The 17838-nt window shown below is 41.3% G+C and overlaps 1 protein-coding gene across 7 annotated transcripts in view; it reads left to right on the top strand.

The window, feature by feature from the left end:
• add3a (adducin 3 (gamma) a) overlaps window positions 1-17838 on the top strand; it is a 328092-nt gene that overhangs the window by 297143 nt on the left and 13111 nt on the right. For 5 of the 7 annotated variants that reach the window (XM_061880493.1, XM_061880494.1, XM_061880495.1 and 2 more), the window contains one exon: window positions 5356-5448. The exons of the other annotated variants lie outside the window; for them this stretch is intronic. In XM_061880493.1, the coding sequence (XP_061736477.1) occupies window positions 5356-5448 (93 nt within the window). The remainder of the gene's footprint in view (window positions 1-5355; window positions 5449-17838) is intronic. 7 annotated transcript variants of the gene reach the window in all.

The raw sequence follows: 17838 nt of genomic DNA, 5'->3' as shown, positions 1-17838 counted from the left end.
ACACAATATATAATACAATAATACATATACTATGATTAAATTCAGTGGTTGCTGCATAGATGCTATATATTATCTATATATAATACATTTAAATTCACACACACATATATACATATGCACACACACATATATACACAACACACACATATATGTACACACATATATACAATCTATATACATATATACATATATATATACATATATATATATCTCTTGATTCGATTATCCAGAGAATAGTGCTCGATACCGTGGTAGAGCGCAACCAATAAGGAATGTAACTGTCGCAAGTGACACGATGGCGAGGCATAATGGATGCGTGTTGCTACCCCAGGGATGCAAGAGGACCAGGACAGGCAGGAGTTGCAGGTAAGATTAGATTTAATACAAAAAACAAAAATAATACTGGTACAAAATGCAAAGAAAAGGCGTGCCGAATGCACGGAGAGCTATGCTAAGAATTAGCAACGAGAGCAGAGTACAGGAATAGAGGTGCAGAGCGCACGCAAAGCTAAGGCGAGACTTAGCAATAGTGATTACAAAAATAAGAACCAACGTGCGTGTTGCAAGTAGCAAACAAAACAGCCAGGAGGAACTAAGGTAGCAGGTGGTCTTAAATACAACACAAATAATTCAAAACAGGTGTGCGTAATGAGTCCGTGCAGGAGGCATACTTAGGTTGCCATGGTGACAATACAAAACAAGGAAGTGCGCTAACAAACGGGATCGGTAGAGTCCAAAACATGATCAAAACATAGTAGGACAATACAAAAAAGACAAACATGCTAGAGATGTGTGATCCGGAAGCCGGATCACAACATTACCCCCCCCTTAAGGGGCAGATCCCAGATGCCCCCAAAAAACTGCAATAAAGAGAACCCCCTCCCAAAACCAGAAAGTTCACAAACGAAGGGAGGGCGGAAGGAGTCCACGGTGGAGGGTCGCCAGATCGCATGTCCCCGAATCCACCGAGGACACATCATGTGGCGGCGGCGGGTGGAACGCTGCTGCCGAAAAAGTTTTGGCGGGCGACCTCGAAAAGGCCACATTAGTGGCCGCCTCGCAGGATGAGGTGCCCGGCGAGGCGGACGACCCGGGCACGGCCACATCCGTGGCCGACATGGAGGAGGGAGTATCTGGCGAGGAGGATGACCTCGCAGAGGCCACGCCCGTGGTCGACGTGGTGGACGACGCCTCAGCACCGAAATCCCAGCAGGCTTGGAAGCAGCAGACGAGGGTGCGGGGACTGCAGCCAAAGCAGGCCCGAGTGCAGCTGGCGAGGATGATGCGGGTGCTGCAGCCGCAGGAGTCGTCGGAGGCGGCCTGGGAGCCGCAGGAGTCGTCGGAGGCGGCCTGGGAGCCGCAGGAGTCGTCGGAGGCGGCCTGGGAGCCGCAGGAGTCGTCGGAGGCGGCCTGGGAGCCGCAGGAGTCGTCGGAGGCGGCCTGGGAGCCGCAGGAGTCGTCGGAGGCGGCCTGGGAGCCGCAGGAGTCGTCGGTGGTGCTGGTGTGGGCTCCAGCCCCGTCGTCGACGCTGGTGTGGGCTCCAGCCCCGTCGTCGACGCTGGTGTGGGCTCCAGCCCCGTCGTCGACGCTGGTGTGGGCTCCAGCCCCGTCGTCGGCGCTGGTGTGGGCTCCAGCCCCGTCGTCGGCGCTGGTGTGGGCTCCAGCCCCGTCGTCGGCGCTGGTGTGGGCTCCAGCCCCGTCGTCGGCGCTGGTGTGGGCTCCAGCCCCGTCGTCGGCGCTGGTGTGGGCTCCAGCCCCGTCGTCGGCGGTGCTTGGCGGCACGGAGCTGGCACCGGTGCTTGGCGGCACGGAGCTGGCACCGGTGCTTGGCGGCACGGAGCTGGCACCGGTACCTGTCGTGGTGCTGGTACCGGAGTGGGCTCCAGCCTTGGAGTTTGTGCTGGTGTGAGAACCAGACTGGGAGCTGGTGTGAGAACCAGACTGGGAGCTGGTGTGAGAACCAGACTGGGAGCTGGTGTGAGAACCAGACTGGGAGCTGGTGTGAGAACCAGACTGGGAGCTGGTGTGAGAACCAGACTGGGAGCTGGTGTGAGAACCAGACTGGGAGCTGGTGTGAGAACCAGACTGGGAGCTGGTGTGAGAACCAGACTGGGAGCTGGTGTGAGAACCAGACTGGGAGCTGGTGTGAGAACCAGACTGGGAGCTGGTGTGAGAACCAGACTGGGAGCTGGTGTGAGAACCAGACTGGGAGCAGGTGTCGGCTTCAGCCGAGGAGCAGGTGTCGGCTTCAGCCGAGGAGCAGGTGTCGGCTTCAGCCGAGGAGCAGGTGTCGGCTTCAGCCGAGGAGCAGGTGTCGGCTTCAGCCGAGGAGCAGGTGTCAGCCGAGGAGCAGGTGTCGGCGTCAGCCGAGGAGCACTAAGAGACTGGCAGAGAGGAGGACTAGGACTACTATGAGGATTTAGACTAACACTAGGACTTGGGCAAGGACTTGTGTGAGGACCAGTACTTACAATCAAACTAGTGCTTTTATAAGGACTTGGGCAAGGACCAGGACTTACAGTCGAACCAGGGCTTGGGCAGGAACTAGGACTTGAGGTCAACCTAGGGCAAGGACTGGGACTTACAATCATACTGGTGCTCGGGCAAGGACTTGGACAAAGACTAGGACTTACAGTGACACTGGGGCTCGGACAAGAATTTGGGCAAGGACTAGGGTTACTGTGAGGACTAAGACCACGAGGGGAATTAGGACACGGACTACGATCAAGACTACACGAAGGTACGTAACTGGGACCGGGACTTGGACTACCATTAAGAGAATGACTTGAACAAGGACTTGGGCTAGGACTCGGACTACGACTCAGTCTACGAGTTGATCTACAATGTTGGCCAGAAGTCGGACCAGGACTGGGACTAGGCTTGAACACCGGTGGTGGAGGAAGAAAAGTAGGTAGCTCATGTTGCCTTAGTTTGCATCTAGAAATAACATCTGTATAGAACTTAGTTGTGTCTATAGAGTCCAAAAAATCATAGTCAATATTTGAAACAGGTTGAGAATAAGACTCAACAATATAAAAATCCTCAGAAAAAATATCATCGACAGGGGGTGGTATTGAGTCACCAGGGGGCGTTGACGAAATGACGTCACCGTGATGGACCGGTGGGCCGGAGGTATGCCCTGGCCTTACAGCCCAGTCGGAAGAGTGGTTGGAATATGGAGAAAAAACAAAACTTCCAAACCTCAGGGAAGAGTACTGGGCTGTTGTCTGCGCGCTGCTGTCCGGGGAAAAAGTCTTCGCGGCTTGGCGAAGGGAAGACTTTTGGTGGTCCACTGCGAGGCGGCGTTGTGCTGGCTGTTTTCTGACACGATGGCGAGGCATAATGGATGCGTGTTGCTACCCCAGGGATGCAAGAGGACCAGGACAGGCAGGAGTTGCAGGTAAGATTAGATTTAATACAAAAAACAAAAATAATACTGGTACAAAATGCAAAGAAAAGGCGTGCCGAATGCACGGAGAGCTATGCTAAGAATTAGCAACGAGAGCAGAGTACAGGAATAGAGGTGCAGAGCGCACGCAAAGCTAAGGCGAGACTTAGCAATAGTGATTACAAAAATAAGAACCAACGTGCGTGTTGCAAGTAGCAAACAAAACAGCCAGGAGGAACTAAGGTAGCAGGTGGTCTTAAATACAACACAAATAATTCAAAACAGGTGTGCGTAATGAGTCCGTGCAGGAGGCATACTTAGGTTGCCATGGTGACAATACAAAACAAGGAAGTGCGCTAACAAACGGGATCGGTAGAGTCCAAAACATGATCAAAACATAGTAGGACAATACAAAAAAGACAAACATGCTAGAGATGTGTGATCCGGAAGCCGGATCACAACAGCAAGAAACCTGATTGCCCTCTCAAAGGAGGGTGCTTACAGACATCAGTCGTTTACCAAGCAAAGGTAACACGCAAGGACATTAACACATCCGACACGTACGTAGGATTAACCGAAGGAGCGTTCAAAACAAGATGGAATAATCACAACGCCTCCTTTAGAAACCAGACTTTGCGGAATCCTACAGAACTCAGCAAACACATTTGGAACCTCAAAGACAATAATGTTGAATATTCAATAACATGGCAAATTCTTGCATCCAGCACACCTTACAACAGTGGTAATACAAGATGCAACCTATGCTTAAAAGAGAAACTGTTTATTATATATCATCCAGATCTATCATCCCTTAACAAGCGCAGTGAAATAATTTCAACATGCCGCCACAGACGGAGACACCTCCTAGGTAACACATGAGCCAATCACCACGCCCCTACGCCTGCCTGTACCCACCCATTCTGTGCCTTATATAAACCATTATATGTGAATGCTTCCATTAAAATCTCCTGATGATTGAGGGAACCCCTCATGAAACAGTTCTGTAGAGACGAAGTAGTCTTGTGATTTTTCCCACACCTACATATATACATATATATATATATATATATATATATATATATATATATATATATATATACACACACACATAATCACATACATACATACATATACACACATAATCACATACATACACACATGCATATACCCAAAATACACATATACACACACACCTATATAAATACTATATATATATAATAGTATATATAATATACACTTTTGTCTAAACATTATTAACAGTTTTTGGTGCCTATGGGAACAAGCTTTCATTTTGACTCTGATATTAGTGGTTAATAGTGGATCTGTGGCTGTGGAGCTACTGTCCCTGATCAACAGGACCTGAGGACCACTATTGCTATGTGTCCTATGCTGTGCATTAAAAGCTTCACAGATTTTTAGGTGATGTGTGTAATATTCTTTATTTTCAATGAAACATTTCAAAGGTTTAGTGTTGTTTACTGGCGTCATATTGCAGTCTACACATATCTCTTACGTGTGACTGCCATCTACTGGTCACACGTATCACTACACCATGTACCAAATAAAATTGCTTCGAGGTCGGTAAGCCCGACCAGAGTTATTTCGTACCATAGGCGCACCGGGTTACAAGGCACACTTTTGGAGAAAATGAAAGGATTTAAATTGCGCCTTATAGTCTGAAAAATATGGTAATGCCAAAGGGGAAACTTTGCCCTCAAAATGCCTAACATGCCAAGCAAGATAGGGATTCTGGGAAATTTGCAAAGGAGCATCTGTGCATGTCAGAATTCTAACATGTGTGTGTTATCACTAATGTCTTCACTCCGCCTCCCTGGCTACCCCTCTGACACTGCATCTCAATCCCCCCACCCTCACCTTGCCACCGCTGTCTTGCCACTACCTCAATACCCCTGCTATCCCGCAATCCCCTCCTTTCCATCCGCTACCAACCTCTACCACCCCTGCAGATGGCGAGCACGAGCTAACCTCCGACGACGGCTCCACACTCTCCCAGTCTCTGTCACTCACCCAGTCACCACTAAGCACGCCGGCTAAACAAGGTATCAGTCCATCCGTCACGGATCTACGTCCTAATGCTGTCCCACCGCCTGTCTGTTGTTGGCCATCACTTAGTGGGCCACAACAACACAAAATACATAGAATCCAATATCAGTTATTTTGGTCAGAAGCAGTACAGCACATTAACATACACAAACCCCGTTTCCATATGAGTTGGGAAATTGTGTTGGATGTAAACATAAACGGAATACAATGATTTGCAAATCCTTTTCAACCCATATTCAGTTGAATATGCTACAAAGACAACATATTTGATGTTCAAACTGATAATCAATTTTTTTTTTTTTGCAAATAATTATTAATTTTAGAATTTGATGCCAACAACACGTAACAAAGAAGTTGGGAAATGTGGCAATAAATACTGATAAAGTTGAGAAATGCTCATCAAACACTTATTTGGAACATCCCACAGGTGTGCAGGCTAATTGGGAACAGGTGGGTTCCATGATTGGGTATAAAAGCAGCTTCCATGAAATGATCAGTCATTCACAAACAAGGACGGGGTGAGGGTCATCAATTTGTAAGCAAATTGTCAAACAGTTTTAGAACAACATTTCTCAACGAGCTATTGCAAGGAATTTAGGGACTTTACCGTCTACAGTCCGTAAAATGATCAAAAAGTTCAGAGAATCTGGAGAAATCACTGCACGTAAGCGATGATATTACAGACCTTTGATCCCTCAGGAGGTACAGCATCAAAAACCGACATCAGTGTGTAAATGATATCACCACATGGGCTCAGGAACACTTCAAAAAACCACTGTCAGTATAACTACTAACTATGCAAAGCCAAACCCATTTATCAACAATATCCTGAAACGCCGCCGGCTTGGCTGGGCCCGAGCTCACCTAAGATGGACTGATGCAAAGTGGAAAGGTGTTCTGTGGTGTGACGAGTCCACATTTCCAATTATATTTGGAAACAGAGGATGTGGTGTCCTCCAGAACAAAGAGGAAAATAACCATTCGGATTGTTATAGGCGCAAAGTTTAAAAGCCAGCATCTGTGATGGTATGGGGGTGTATTAGTGGCCAAGGCATGGGTAACTTACACATCTGTGAAGGCACCATTAATGCTGAAAGGTCAATACAGGTTTTGGATCAACATATGTTGTCATCCAAGCAACGTTATCATGGACGCCCCTACTTATTTCAGCAAGACAGTGCCACACCACGTGTTACAACAGCGTGGCGTAGTAGTTAAAGAGTCCGGGTACTACACTGGCCTGCCTGCAGTCCAGACCTGTCTCCCACTGAAAATTTTGAAGCCTAAAATACGACAGCGGAGACTCCGGACTGTTGAACAACTTAAGCTGTACATCAAGCAAGAATGGGAAATAATTCCACCTCAGAAGCTTCAAAAATGTGTCTCCTCAGTTCCCAAATGTTTATTGAGTGTTGTTAAAAGAAAAGGTGTTGTAACATAGTGGTGAACATGCCCTTTCCCAACTACTTTTGGCACGTGTTGCAGCCATGAAATTCTAAGTTAATTATTATTTGCAAAAAAAAATAAACTTTATGAGTTTGAACATCAAATCTTGTCTTCGTAGTGCATTCAATTAGATATGGGGAGAGAAGGATTTGCAAATCATTGTATTCCGTTTATATTTACATCCAACACAATTTACCAACTCATATGGAAACGGGGTTTGTACAAAACCCAAAAGCAGTGAAGTTGGCACGTTGTGTAAATCGTAAATTAAAACAGATGTTTGCAAATCCTTTTCAACTTATATTCAATTAAATAGACTGCAAAGACCAGATATTTAAAGTTCGACCTGAGAAACATAATTTTTTTTTGCAAATTATCATAACTTACATTTTAATGGCAATAACAAATTAATGGTGCCTTCACAGATGTGTAAGTTACCCATGCCTTGGACACTAATACACCCTCATACCATCACAGATGTTGGTTTTAGAACTTTTGCGCCTATAACAATCCGGATGGTTCTGTTCCCCTTTTTTCCGGAGGACGCAACGTCCACAGTTTCATAAAACAGTTTGAAATGTAGACTCGTCAAGACTACAGAATTATTTTCCACTTTGCATCGGTCCATCTTAGATGAGCTCGGGCCCAGCAAAGCGGGCGGCGTTTTTGGGTGTTGTTGATAAATGGCTTTGGCTTTGCATATAGAGTTTTGACTTGCCCTTACAGATATAGCGATGGAGTTACTGACAGTGCTTTTCTGAAGTGTTCCTGAGCCCACGTGGTGATATCCTTTAAACACGGATGCCTCTTTTTGATGCAGTACCGCCTGAGGGATCGAAGATCACGTGCGGTGATTTCACCAGATTCTCTAAATCTTTTGATGATATTACAGACCTTAGATGGTGAAATCCCTAAATTGCTTGCAATAGCTCGTTGACAAATGTTGTTCTTAAAGTGTTAGACAATTTGCTCACGCATTTGTTCACAATGTGGTGACTCTCGCCCCATCCTTGTTTGTGAATGACTGAGCATTTCATGGAAGCTGCTGTCATACCCAATCATTCCCAATTGGCCTGATCAACTGTGGGATGTTCCAAATAAGCGTTTGATGAGCATTCCTCAACTTCCTCAGTCTTTTTTTTTTTTTTTTTAAACGCTGCAGGCATCAAATTCCTAAGGAGCTTATAGTTGCAAAAAATAAAGTTTTCCAGTTCACAATGTTAATTATCCTGCCTTTGCAGTCTATTCAATTGAATATAGGTTGAAAGGCATAAGCAAATCATTGTATTCTTTTTTTTTTGTTACCATTTACTCAACGCGCCAACTTCACTGGATTTGGTTTTTGTACATTTAATGCAATAATGCAGTGGTTCTCAATCTTTTCTCACCAAGTACCACCTCCGAAAACACTTGGCTCTCCAAGTACCACCGTAATGACCAACATTAAAGTACAGTAGCGTAGTAAGCCGAAGTATTCATTAAAAAAAGGCAGAGGTTTTATTTAACAAATATGTTTAATATTCACACACTGTGGACAAACATCAACAACAATTATACTCCATATGCAGTACATATTTACTGACTTATTTGGCATACCACAGTTTGAGAGTCACTGCGATGATGTAAACAATGTCAGCACAAATGTCCTTACAATAGCACACTCTTTTAGTATGAACTTAAAATGCATGTTTCTTTTTCCAACTCTAAATCGGACGTTGCATTTTAAACTACTCAAAATGTGGACAAAATGGCGATAAAACTAAAGCATTCTCTTCTTTTGTTGAAATGCCTTTAATATTTACTACCGCATGTGTTTATGTACCTTTAGTCTGCCTAATCGGGATATTAAAGGTAATTTGCCTGAAGAAGAGAATGCCTTGTTTGGTTCATTCATTTTTTTTGTTTGTTTGTTCTTTTTTTGTCTTCTTTTTTTTAAAGCCCTAGCATGAGTGTTCCTCTTTAACCTTCGTTTGGTATATCAAGCACATTTATTTCATTTTATACAAGGTTTTTAATCTGAAGATCATACTATAGTAAGGAGTGATTTTTTTTTTTTTTGCATACAATTATAAAATTCATGAACTATATACCCACATATAGTAATGCATTGAAGCAGAGGTGTCCAAAGTCCCGCGGCTATTTTTTTTTATTAGCCCTCGACATGTTCTGAACGTAAATTAGTTATTGATTATTGATATACTGTAACAATGACAACGGTTTGCTTTATAGTCTGTAGGAGCAAATTTAGATAACAATTGTTTTTCAAATACAATAGGAAGGGAAATTATTACCTGACAGGTGAAACGTGAGAAATGTTGAACATCTTTAAAAATATGTTGGTGGCAATTCTTACTTTGATCACAGTATCAGTTGCTATGTAGAGTGGTTTTATCCATCATATACAGGTTTATGAATCCCTTCCCTACTGTAGTTTAGCATATACAGATGAACATTGATTTGGTTTTCATATCTTCAATGTACAAAATGTGTCAAAGTTGTCGTTAGAATAAGTTTGAACACCCTTGCGTGAAGGTAACAGGACTGAGTGAGAACCCTGGGACATGACTTAAAGGGGAACTGCACTTGTTTTGGAATGTTGCCTATCATTCACATGTATTAAGATAGACAAGAAGACAAATTTTTGTTTTGTTTTTGCATTCTAACATGTAAAAATCGGCTTGTTCTAGGTGGCTAGCAATGCAGCTAATAGGAGCAATTAATTATACCTCTAAATCACTTTCAAAATGCATTCAAAAACTGTCAACAATACTTTATTTATGTGCTGTGGTCTGTATAATAACCAAACTGTAGCGACATTGTTATTGTAAGAGCGAACACTGGGGTACTCTTTTTGTAGCATATTAACACATTGGCATGCTACGGTATTAGCCATGAAAGCTAACTATGGCAACAGTGTTTGAGTTTGTAATGCACAACACTGTGAGAGATCACCAAATTGTAGTGATTGAAAACCATGAAAAATCATTTTACAGTATCTGTAAAGTAATAGCCCACATTTCATGTTTTGTTCGTACACAGCTAGCCACACAGCGTATGTACTGTAGTTATAATAACACGCATGATGTGCTGCGTGTTTCATGATCAGTATTAAAGTGACTCACTCAATGGACGGTTGTCTGTTTGGTTAAGCTAACCGGGGACGTTTCCTGTTGATTTTGGGTAAGCACTCCATTTATGTCGATTTAGCTTGTCCCCAAATTCCAAATTTTTAGCGTCACAATCGCTTTCATCCCTTTCTCCCGGCTTCCGTCTGCTCTAACATCTCACTCTTTCTTCGTGCTCCCATCTATATAGCAACAGTATTTTAAGCTTCAAAAGTATAACGTTGTAAAATCCCCATTTGTCCAAAAATAATCGTCTTTGTTGTGTTATGAAGTTTGCCATGATTAGAAAACACATGCGTGTTTAATTCCGGAAGTAGGAACACACATTTGTTACCAGAAGTCAGACGTGCACTGTTATGAAAACAGAAATCCATCCATCCATTTTCTACTGCTTGTCCCTTTCGTGGTTGCGGGGGGTGGCGGAGCCTATCTCAGCTGCATTTGGGTGGTAGGCAGTGTGCACCCCGGACAAGTAAATATAAACGGAATACAATGATTTGCAAATCCTTTTCAACCCATATTTATTTGAAAGCACTACAAAGACAAGATATTTGATGTTCAAACTCATAAACTTTTTTTTTTTTGCAAATAATAATTAACTTGGAATTTAATGACTGCAACACGTGCCAAAGTAGTTGGGGAAGGGCATGTTCACCACTGTGTTGCATCACCTTTTCTTTTAACATCACTCAAACGTTTGGGAACTGAGGACACTAATTGTTGAAGCTTTGAACGCGGAATTATTTACCGTTCTTGCTTGATGTACAGCTTAAGTTGTTCAACAGACCGGGGTCTTGTTGTCGTATTTTACGCTTCATAATGCGCCACACATTTTCGATGGGAGACAGGTGTGGACTGCAGGCGGGCCAGGAAAGTACCCGCACTCTTTTACTACGAAGCCGCGCTGTTGTAACACGTGGCTTGGTATTGTTTTGCTGAAATAAGCAGGGGCGTCCATGATAACGTTGCTTGGATGACAACATATGTTGCTCCAAAACCTGTATGGACCATTCAGCATTAATGGTGCCTTCACAGATGTGTAAATTACCCATGCCTTGGCCACTATTACACCCCCATACCATCACAGATGCTGGCTTTTAAACTTTGCGCCTATAACAATCTGGATGGTTATTTTCCTCTTCGTTCCGGAGGACACCACGTCCACAGTTTCCAAATATAATTTGAAATGTGGACTCGTCAGACCACAGAACACTTTTCCACTTTGCATCAGTCCATCTTAGATGAGCTCGGGCCCAGCGAAGCCAGCGGCGTTCCTGGGTGTTGTTGATAAATGGATTTCGCTTTGCATAGTAGAGTTTTAATTTGCAACACATGCAATTTCCCCAGTATTTGCAAGTAGTTTAAATTCATACTTTCAAATGTTTTTATCACAATCAAAGCAGTGTGCAAGACACTTTGCTTTAGCGCCATTTGTTGATTTGTTACTATTATTATTGCCAGTTGACCTTTAGAAGGGTTAGTCAGGCACTGCAGTGCCCCGAATACGACTCCCTTTATTGATCAGCTAGTATATATTGATCAGGTAGCAATATCAATATGTATATGTATGTCAATGTAATATACATGTTTTATGTGTGAACTATTTCTTTGTTGTTCTATTTGTCTTGGCATGATTATCACCGGAGGTGTGACGCCAACACAATTACCTCATAGAGCGGCTCTTCCGTAACTTGTAAATTAACGACGCCCCCAGATCGACTTCCTGTCAGCTTACCTCCCGGCACAATATACACACACGCACACACACTGTGGGTAACAATTAACCCACAGCAGTTCGCTGGCTCAGGGGATCCATATTTTTTTACGCCGTCGCTGTGGGGTCAGACAGTTGTGATGAAACCAGGTCAGTTGTTGTATGGATCACTTTTAAGACAACCTATTTTTTTTCCCTCAGGTTGAAATGTAACCTGCGGGAATTACGGTAATGTTTCAATGTTTAAAAAAAGGGTTTTTGTTGCACCGACTTCTTAAAAACTGGTTTTCCCACTTTATTTAATAGACATGTTACAATGTCAACTCAGTATCTTCGGATTTTCTCAACCAAATTATTGCTCATTTCCAAATCAAAATTCTTAACTCTTTATTCTTTGATATTTTGGTTGATGTAATAACTTAATATTGCCAAATGTTCTTATATTAAACTGGGGATGCGAGATCTTTTTACTTCCATATAGTCAATCAATCAATGTTTATTTATATAGCCCTAAATCACAAGTGTCTCACAGGGCTGCACAAACCACAACGACATCCTCGGTAGAGCCCACATAAGGGCAAGGAAAAACTCACACCCAATGGGACGTCGGCGAGAGTGACAATGATGACTATGAGAAACCTTGGAGAGGACCGAAAGAAATGGATGTCGAGCGGGTTTAACATGATATTGTGAAAGTCCATTCCATAGTAGGTCTAACATAACGGTGAGAGTCCAGTCCAAAGTGGATCCAATATAGTAGCGAGAGCGATACAGATAGCGTCCTGCTTCTCAAGAACAATACCAATAGCTTGTATTAATTTATTAATAAGTATTATTTTGTAATTAGTACACCTTTCCCTGCAACTTCTCTAGCCTAGGTGTCAAAGTCAATGCCCGCGGGCCAGATCCAGCCCGCGAATGAATTATCTACGGCCGATGGGATGATATTTGATTAGTATTAGAACCGGACCACAGCCGCCTGCTGCTGTTTTGCATGCAGTAATACTCCATCAGGAATTTTCAAAATGGGGTCCCAGGGACCCCATCAAGTCATAAAAATGGGATCCCGCAGTAAATTTTTTTGGGTCCCACTTTCTTGTAAGCGTTTTGAAAACAAATGATAAATGCATGCATTATCCTGTTATATCTCACATTATATATTGTTTTTGGAAGAACGGTTGTCATAAACGTTACTTAATTCGTAAAAACAAATAATACAAAAGAAAACACATTTTTATGCATATGTAAATGTATTCAGTCGCATACATTCATTCACTTTCTTCTTTCCGTCATGGATCTAAACCAGGGGTCACCAACGCGGTGCCCGCGGGCACCAGGTAGCCCGTAAGGACCAGATGAGTCGCCCGCTGGCCTGTTCTAAAACTAGCTCAAATAGCAGCACTTACCAGTAAGCTGCCTCTATTTTTGAAATGTATTTATTGACTAGAAAGCTGGTCTCGCTTTGCTCGACATTTTTTATTCTAAAAGAGACAAAATTCAAATAGAATTTAAAAATCCAAGAAAATATTTAAAAGACTTGGTCTTCACTTGTTTAAATAAATTCATTTATTTTTTTACTTTGTTTTTTATAACTTTCAGGAAGACAATTTTAGAGAAAAAATACAACCTTATAAATTATTTTAGGATTTTTAGACACGTAAACCTTTTTACCTTTTAAATTCCTTCCTCTTCTTTCCTGACAATTTAAATCAATGTTCTAGTATTTTTTTTTGTATTATAAAGAATGATAAATACATTTTTATTTAATTCTTCATTTTAGCTTCTGTTTTTCCGACAAAGAATATTTGTGAAATATTTCTTCAAACTTATTATGATTAAAATAAAAAATAAAAATTCTGGCAAATCTATAAAATCTGTAGAATCAAATTTAAATCTTATTTCAAAGTATTTTGAATTTCTTTTAAAAATGTTGTTCTGGAAAATCTAGAAGAAATAATTAATTGTCTTTGTTAGAAATATAGCTTGGTCCAATTTATTATTTATTCTAACAAAGTGCAGATTAGATTTTAACCTATTTAAAACATGTCATCAAAATTCTAAAATGAATCTTAATCAGGAAAAATTACTAATGATGTTCCATAAAAAATGTTTTAACATTTCTCAAAAAGATTCAAATCAGCTAGTTTTTGTCTTAATTTTTTACGGTTGAATTTTGAATTTTAAAGAGTCGAAATTGTTTCAAAATTATTATTATTTTTTTTTTGTATTTTCTCTTCTTTTAAACCGTTCAATTAAGTGTTTTTTTCATCATTTATTCTCTACAAAAAAAACTTTTGTAAAAGTGCGACGGAATGACGGACAAAAAACCCCATTTATATATATATATATATATATATATATATATATATATATATATATATATATATTAAAGGTAAATTGAGCAAATTGGCTATATCTGGCAATTTAATTATCAAACTGGTAGCCCTTCGCATTAATCAGTACCCAAGAAGTAGCTCTTGATTTCAAAAAGGTTGGTGACCCCTGATCTAAACTTTACCGCTGCCAGTATTTTTTTCTATATTTTTATTGTAATATTTTTCTTCTAATATTGGCAAATGTAAGAGAAAGAAAAGAATCTGATATTGTCTTTATTTTTTAGTTTTACTGCCATGATTTTGCCCACGTGTGCACAGACTTTTCTCTATGCGGCCCCTGAGCTAAAATAAGTTTGACACCCCTGCTCTATACAGGGTTCGTACGGGTGCTTAAAAACTTTGAAAATGCTTGGATTTTAATGTTATGTTTTCAAGGTTTAAAAAATGCATGAATTTTGTGTGAAGTGCTTAGAAATGTTCATCCTATTTCTCAGCAGTCTGACTCAATAGGCTAATTATAAAATGGGGAAAAATAAAATAAGCTTCCTTAAAAATGAAAGCTACATGCTTGTTCTTTTGTTTTTGCACCAGCCCTTACATCAGGTTGTTGTCATGCCAGAGTCGTACATATAACTATGTGGCGCCCCCAAAAGGACAGTGGTGCATCGGTCCATCATGCCGCGAGGTTTTCGTTTTAATTAACATAATGTATGCATTCATTATGATACAAACAAACAAGTAAACAATAATAATTCATGTTATTTATTTTAAGGAATGATGTATTCAAGAATTATGATACAAACAAACAAGTAAACAATGTTTGCAAACACCAATGACATTGAATAGTCGACAGAAATACTGCTTCATTTTCTAGGCCCCATTCAGTTAATGATAACTGTGTTAGGCTTAGTTTTGAGCAGATTTTCCGTAATTTTCCTACAGACAGCATTTGGTGACCTCAAACAACAAGGCTATGTATTGAGTCCCACTGCTAAAAACTGGAAAATTGATCTTGAAAGTCCTTAAAAGGGGCTCGAACTTGGCCATGGAAAAGGTGTACCAACCCTGTCTATAGCGATGGCTTTTTAAACATCGTCATATCGATGCTGACGACTCAGGTCACGTCTGCGGTCCTCCCCAAGGTTTCTTATTGTCCCATTAGGACATGGGTGTCAAACTCTGGCCCGTGGGCCAAATTTGGCCCGCCGTCCCCCCCCCCCCCCCCCAAAATCTCCCGGGGCAACCATTCTCCCGAATTTGGGGGCGTGCCTTATAGGTACTGCTTTTAGCATCCTCTACAACCTGTCGTCACGTCCGCTTTTCCTCCATATAAACAGCGTTGCCGGCCCAGTCACGTATTACATGCGGCTTCTACACACACACAAGTGAATGCAAGCATACTTGGTCAACAGCCATACAGGTCACACTGTGGGTGGCCGTATAAACAACTTTAACACTGTTACACCACACTGTGAACCCACACCAAACAAGAATGACAAACACATTTCAGGAGAATATCCGCACCGTGACACAACATAAACACAACAGAACAAATACCCAGAATTGCTTGCAGCATTAACTCTTCCGGGACGCTACAATATACACCCCCGCTACCAAGAAAACTAAATTTTGCATGTCACTATAAAGTTATATAAGCCTTGCTTGTTCAATATTCAATGCAAAACTTGTTTGGGTCCCTATTAAAAGGTTAAGTTGTTCAGCTTTGGCCCGCGGCTTTGTTCAGTTTAGAATTTTGGCCCAATCTGTATTTGAGTTTGACACCCCTGCATTAGGACATTGAGTGTGAGTTTTTCCTTGCCCTGATGTGCGATCTGAACCGAGGATATCATTGTGGCTTGTGCAGCCCTTTGAGACACTTTTGATTTAGGGCTATATAAATAAACATTAATTGATTGATTGATTGATTGATTGATTGATTGATTGATTGATTGATTGCTTAAGTACAGTGAGGCTATTCTTGTATCATTTGAGCAAATTATTTTTTCGGGCCGAAATGCAACCTATTTTTTTTCTTTTAAAAAAATCAATGCATTAAATTGGCTTTGAAAATGAAATATATCAAAATTGCTCGCACATCTTAAAATTTTTCAATGCGCGGCCCTCAGTGGGAAAGGTTTAGACAGCCCTGACCTTGACATTTCACAAGCATAAGCAGATTAATATTGTTACGTTATGTTACATCACTAGTCTAGTTGCACACATCGTATTAAAGCACATTCAGAACTGGCAAACTGTTAAAATCACCTTTTGGGCAAGTACCACATTGTGATTTAGGGTTATATTAAATAGAGAAGTGCTATAATGTAAATTAATTATGATATTTACAATGCAGTTAGAATGTAAAACGCACTACACAACCGCGCTAACTCGCTCGTCCTCCCCGCCGTCACATTAAATTTGATTAGAAACACGATTAATGTAAGTTCCACCCTTTCTCCCTCCTCACAACACACCCAAGGATGCACACCTGGGTGTACAGTACCTAATTTTCATGATAAACAAGCATGCTGACATACATGATTACAACAAAGTAAATCCGCCATTACATTAGCATTGAATGGCGAGCCCACATACAGTAGGGACGGGATTCACATGGCCCTCTTCCTGGGAGGGGTTAATACTTTTTGTAATGCAGTCTGCTGAAAATGATGGAAAGTGTCACATAGGAACTGACGCTGAGGTCAAAAGTTGGAATTGCCACGAAACACATTTGCAGATATTCAACACTCTACTGCCATCTTGTGGCTAAAGTGGATAGTGAACTCCCCAAATTTGTCACGTATCATGTGTCAGGTAAACCTTGACGAATGGGGTAAATTAACCCCCGTCCTGCTCTATCTTTGCTGGTAAAGTCAAACAGGTGGATATTGTGGCTGGCTGTGCTTTTCGTCCACCGTCATCTTGGAGTTGGAAAAGGTTAGATGTCTATGCAAAATGTAAATTTTTTTTTTTTTAAAAAGCTTTGTGGGCCAAATAAAAAGAGTTTAACAACAGAATGTGCCCCGCGAGACACGGTGACTGACGACTTTTCGGCTTCCATTTGAGTGTTTTTAACATACTTTTCAAAAATGTTGAAAAAGCAAAAACATAACTTTTTAGGTTAAAGCAGGGGTGTCAAACTCATTTTAGATCTGGGGCCACATGGAGAAAAATCTATTCCCGAGTAGGCTGGTAAAATCACGGCAAGATAACTTGAAAATAAAGACAACTTCAGATTGTTTTCTTTGTTTAAAAATAGAACAAGCACATTCTGAAATTGTACAAATCGTATTGTTGTTGTTTTTATACTTACTTGTTGCGGTTAATAGTATTCTATCTTTATTTTTCGTTATTTATATTTTCTGAATAAATTATGTGATAATGTTGGTATTAATAAATACATAAATTACAGGATGTTATTTATGTAGTTTGCTCATTTTCTTCGACTGATGTACTAATAACATCATGTAGTTTATTTTGTACATGTGTAGCATCATCTACAAAGAATTGCTATTGCGACATCCAGTGGACATGTTTAGAACAGCGTTTTCTTTCATTAAAACATGTCAGCTTCATTTTCAGACTTAGCAAACTCATCCCGCAGACCGGATGAAACCTGTTCGTGGGCCTGATCTGCCCCCTCGGGCCGTACGTTTGATACCCCTGGTTTAATGGAACTAATTATAGTACTGTATTTTTCGGACTATAATTCGCAGTTTGGCCAGGGGTGCGACTTATACTCAGGAGCGACTTATGTGTGAAATT

This window comes from Nerophis ophidion, linkage group LG20 (genome assembly GCF_033978795.1).
Source record: "Nerophis ophidion isolate RoL-2023_Sa linkage group LG20, RoL_Noph_v1.0, whole genome shotgun sequence".
Lineage (NCBI taxonomy): Eukaryota > Metazoa > Chordata > Actinopteri > Syngnathiformes > Syngnathidae > Nerophis > Nerophis ophidion.
This window is presented reverse-complemented; position numbering and strand designations above follow the sequence as displayed.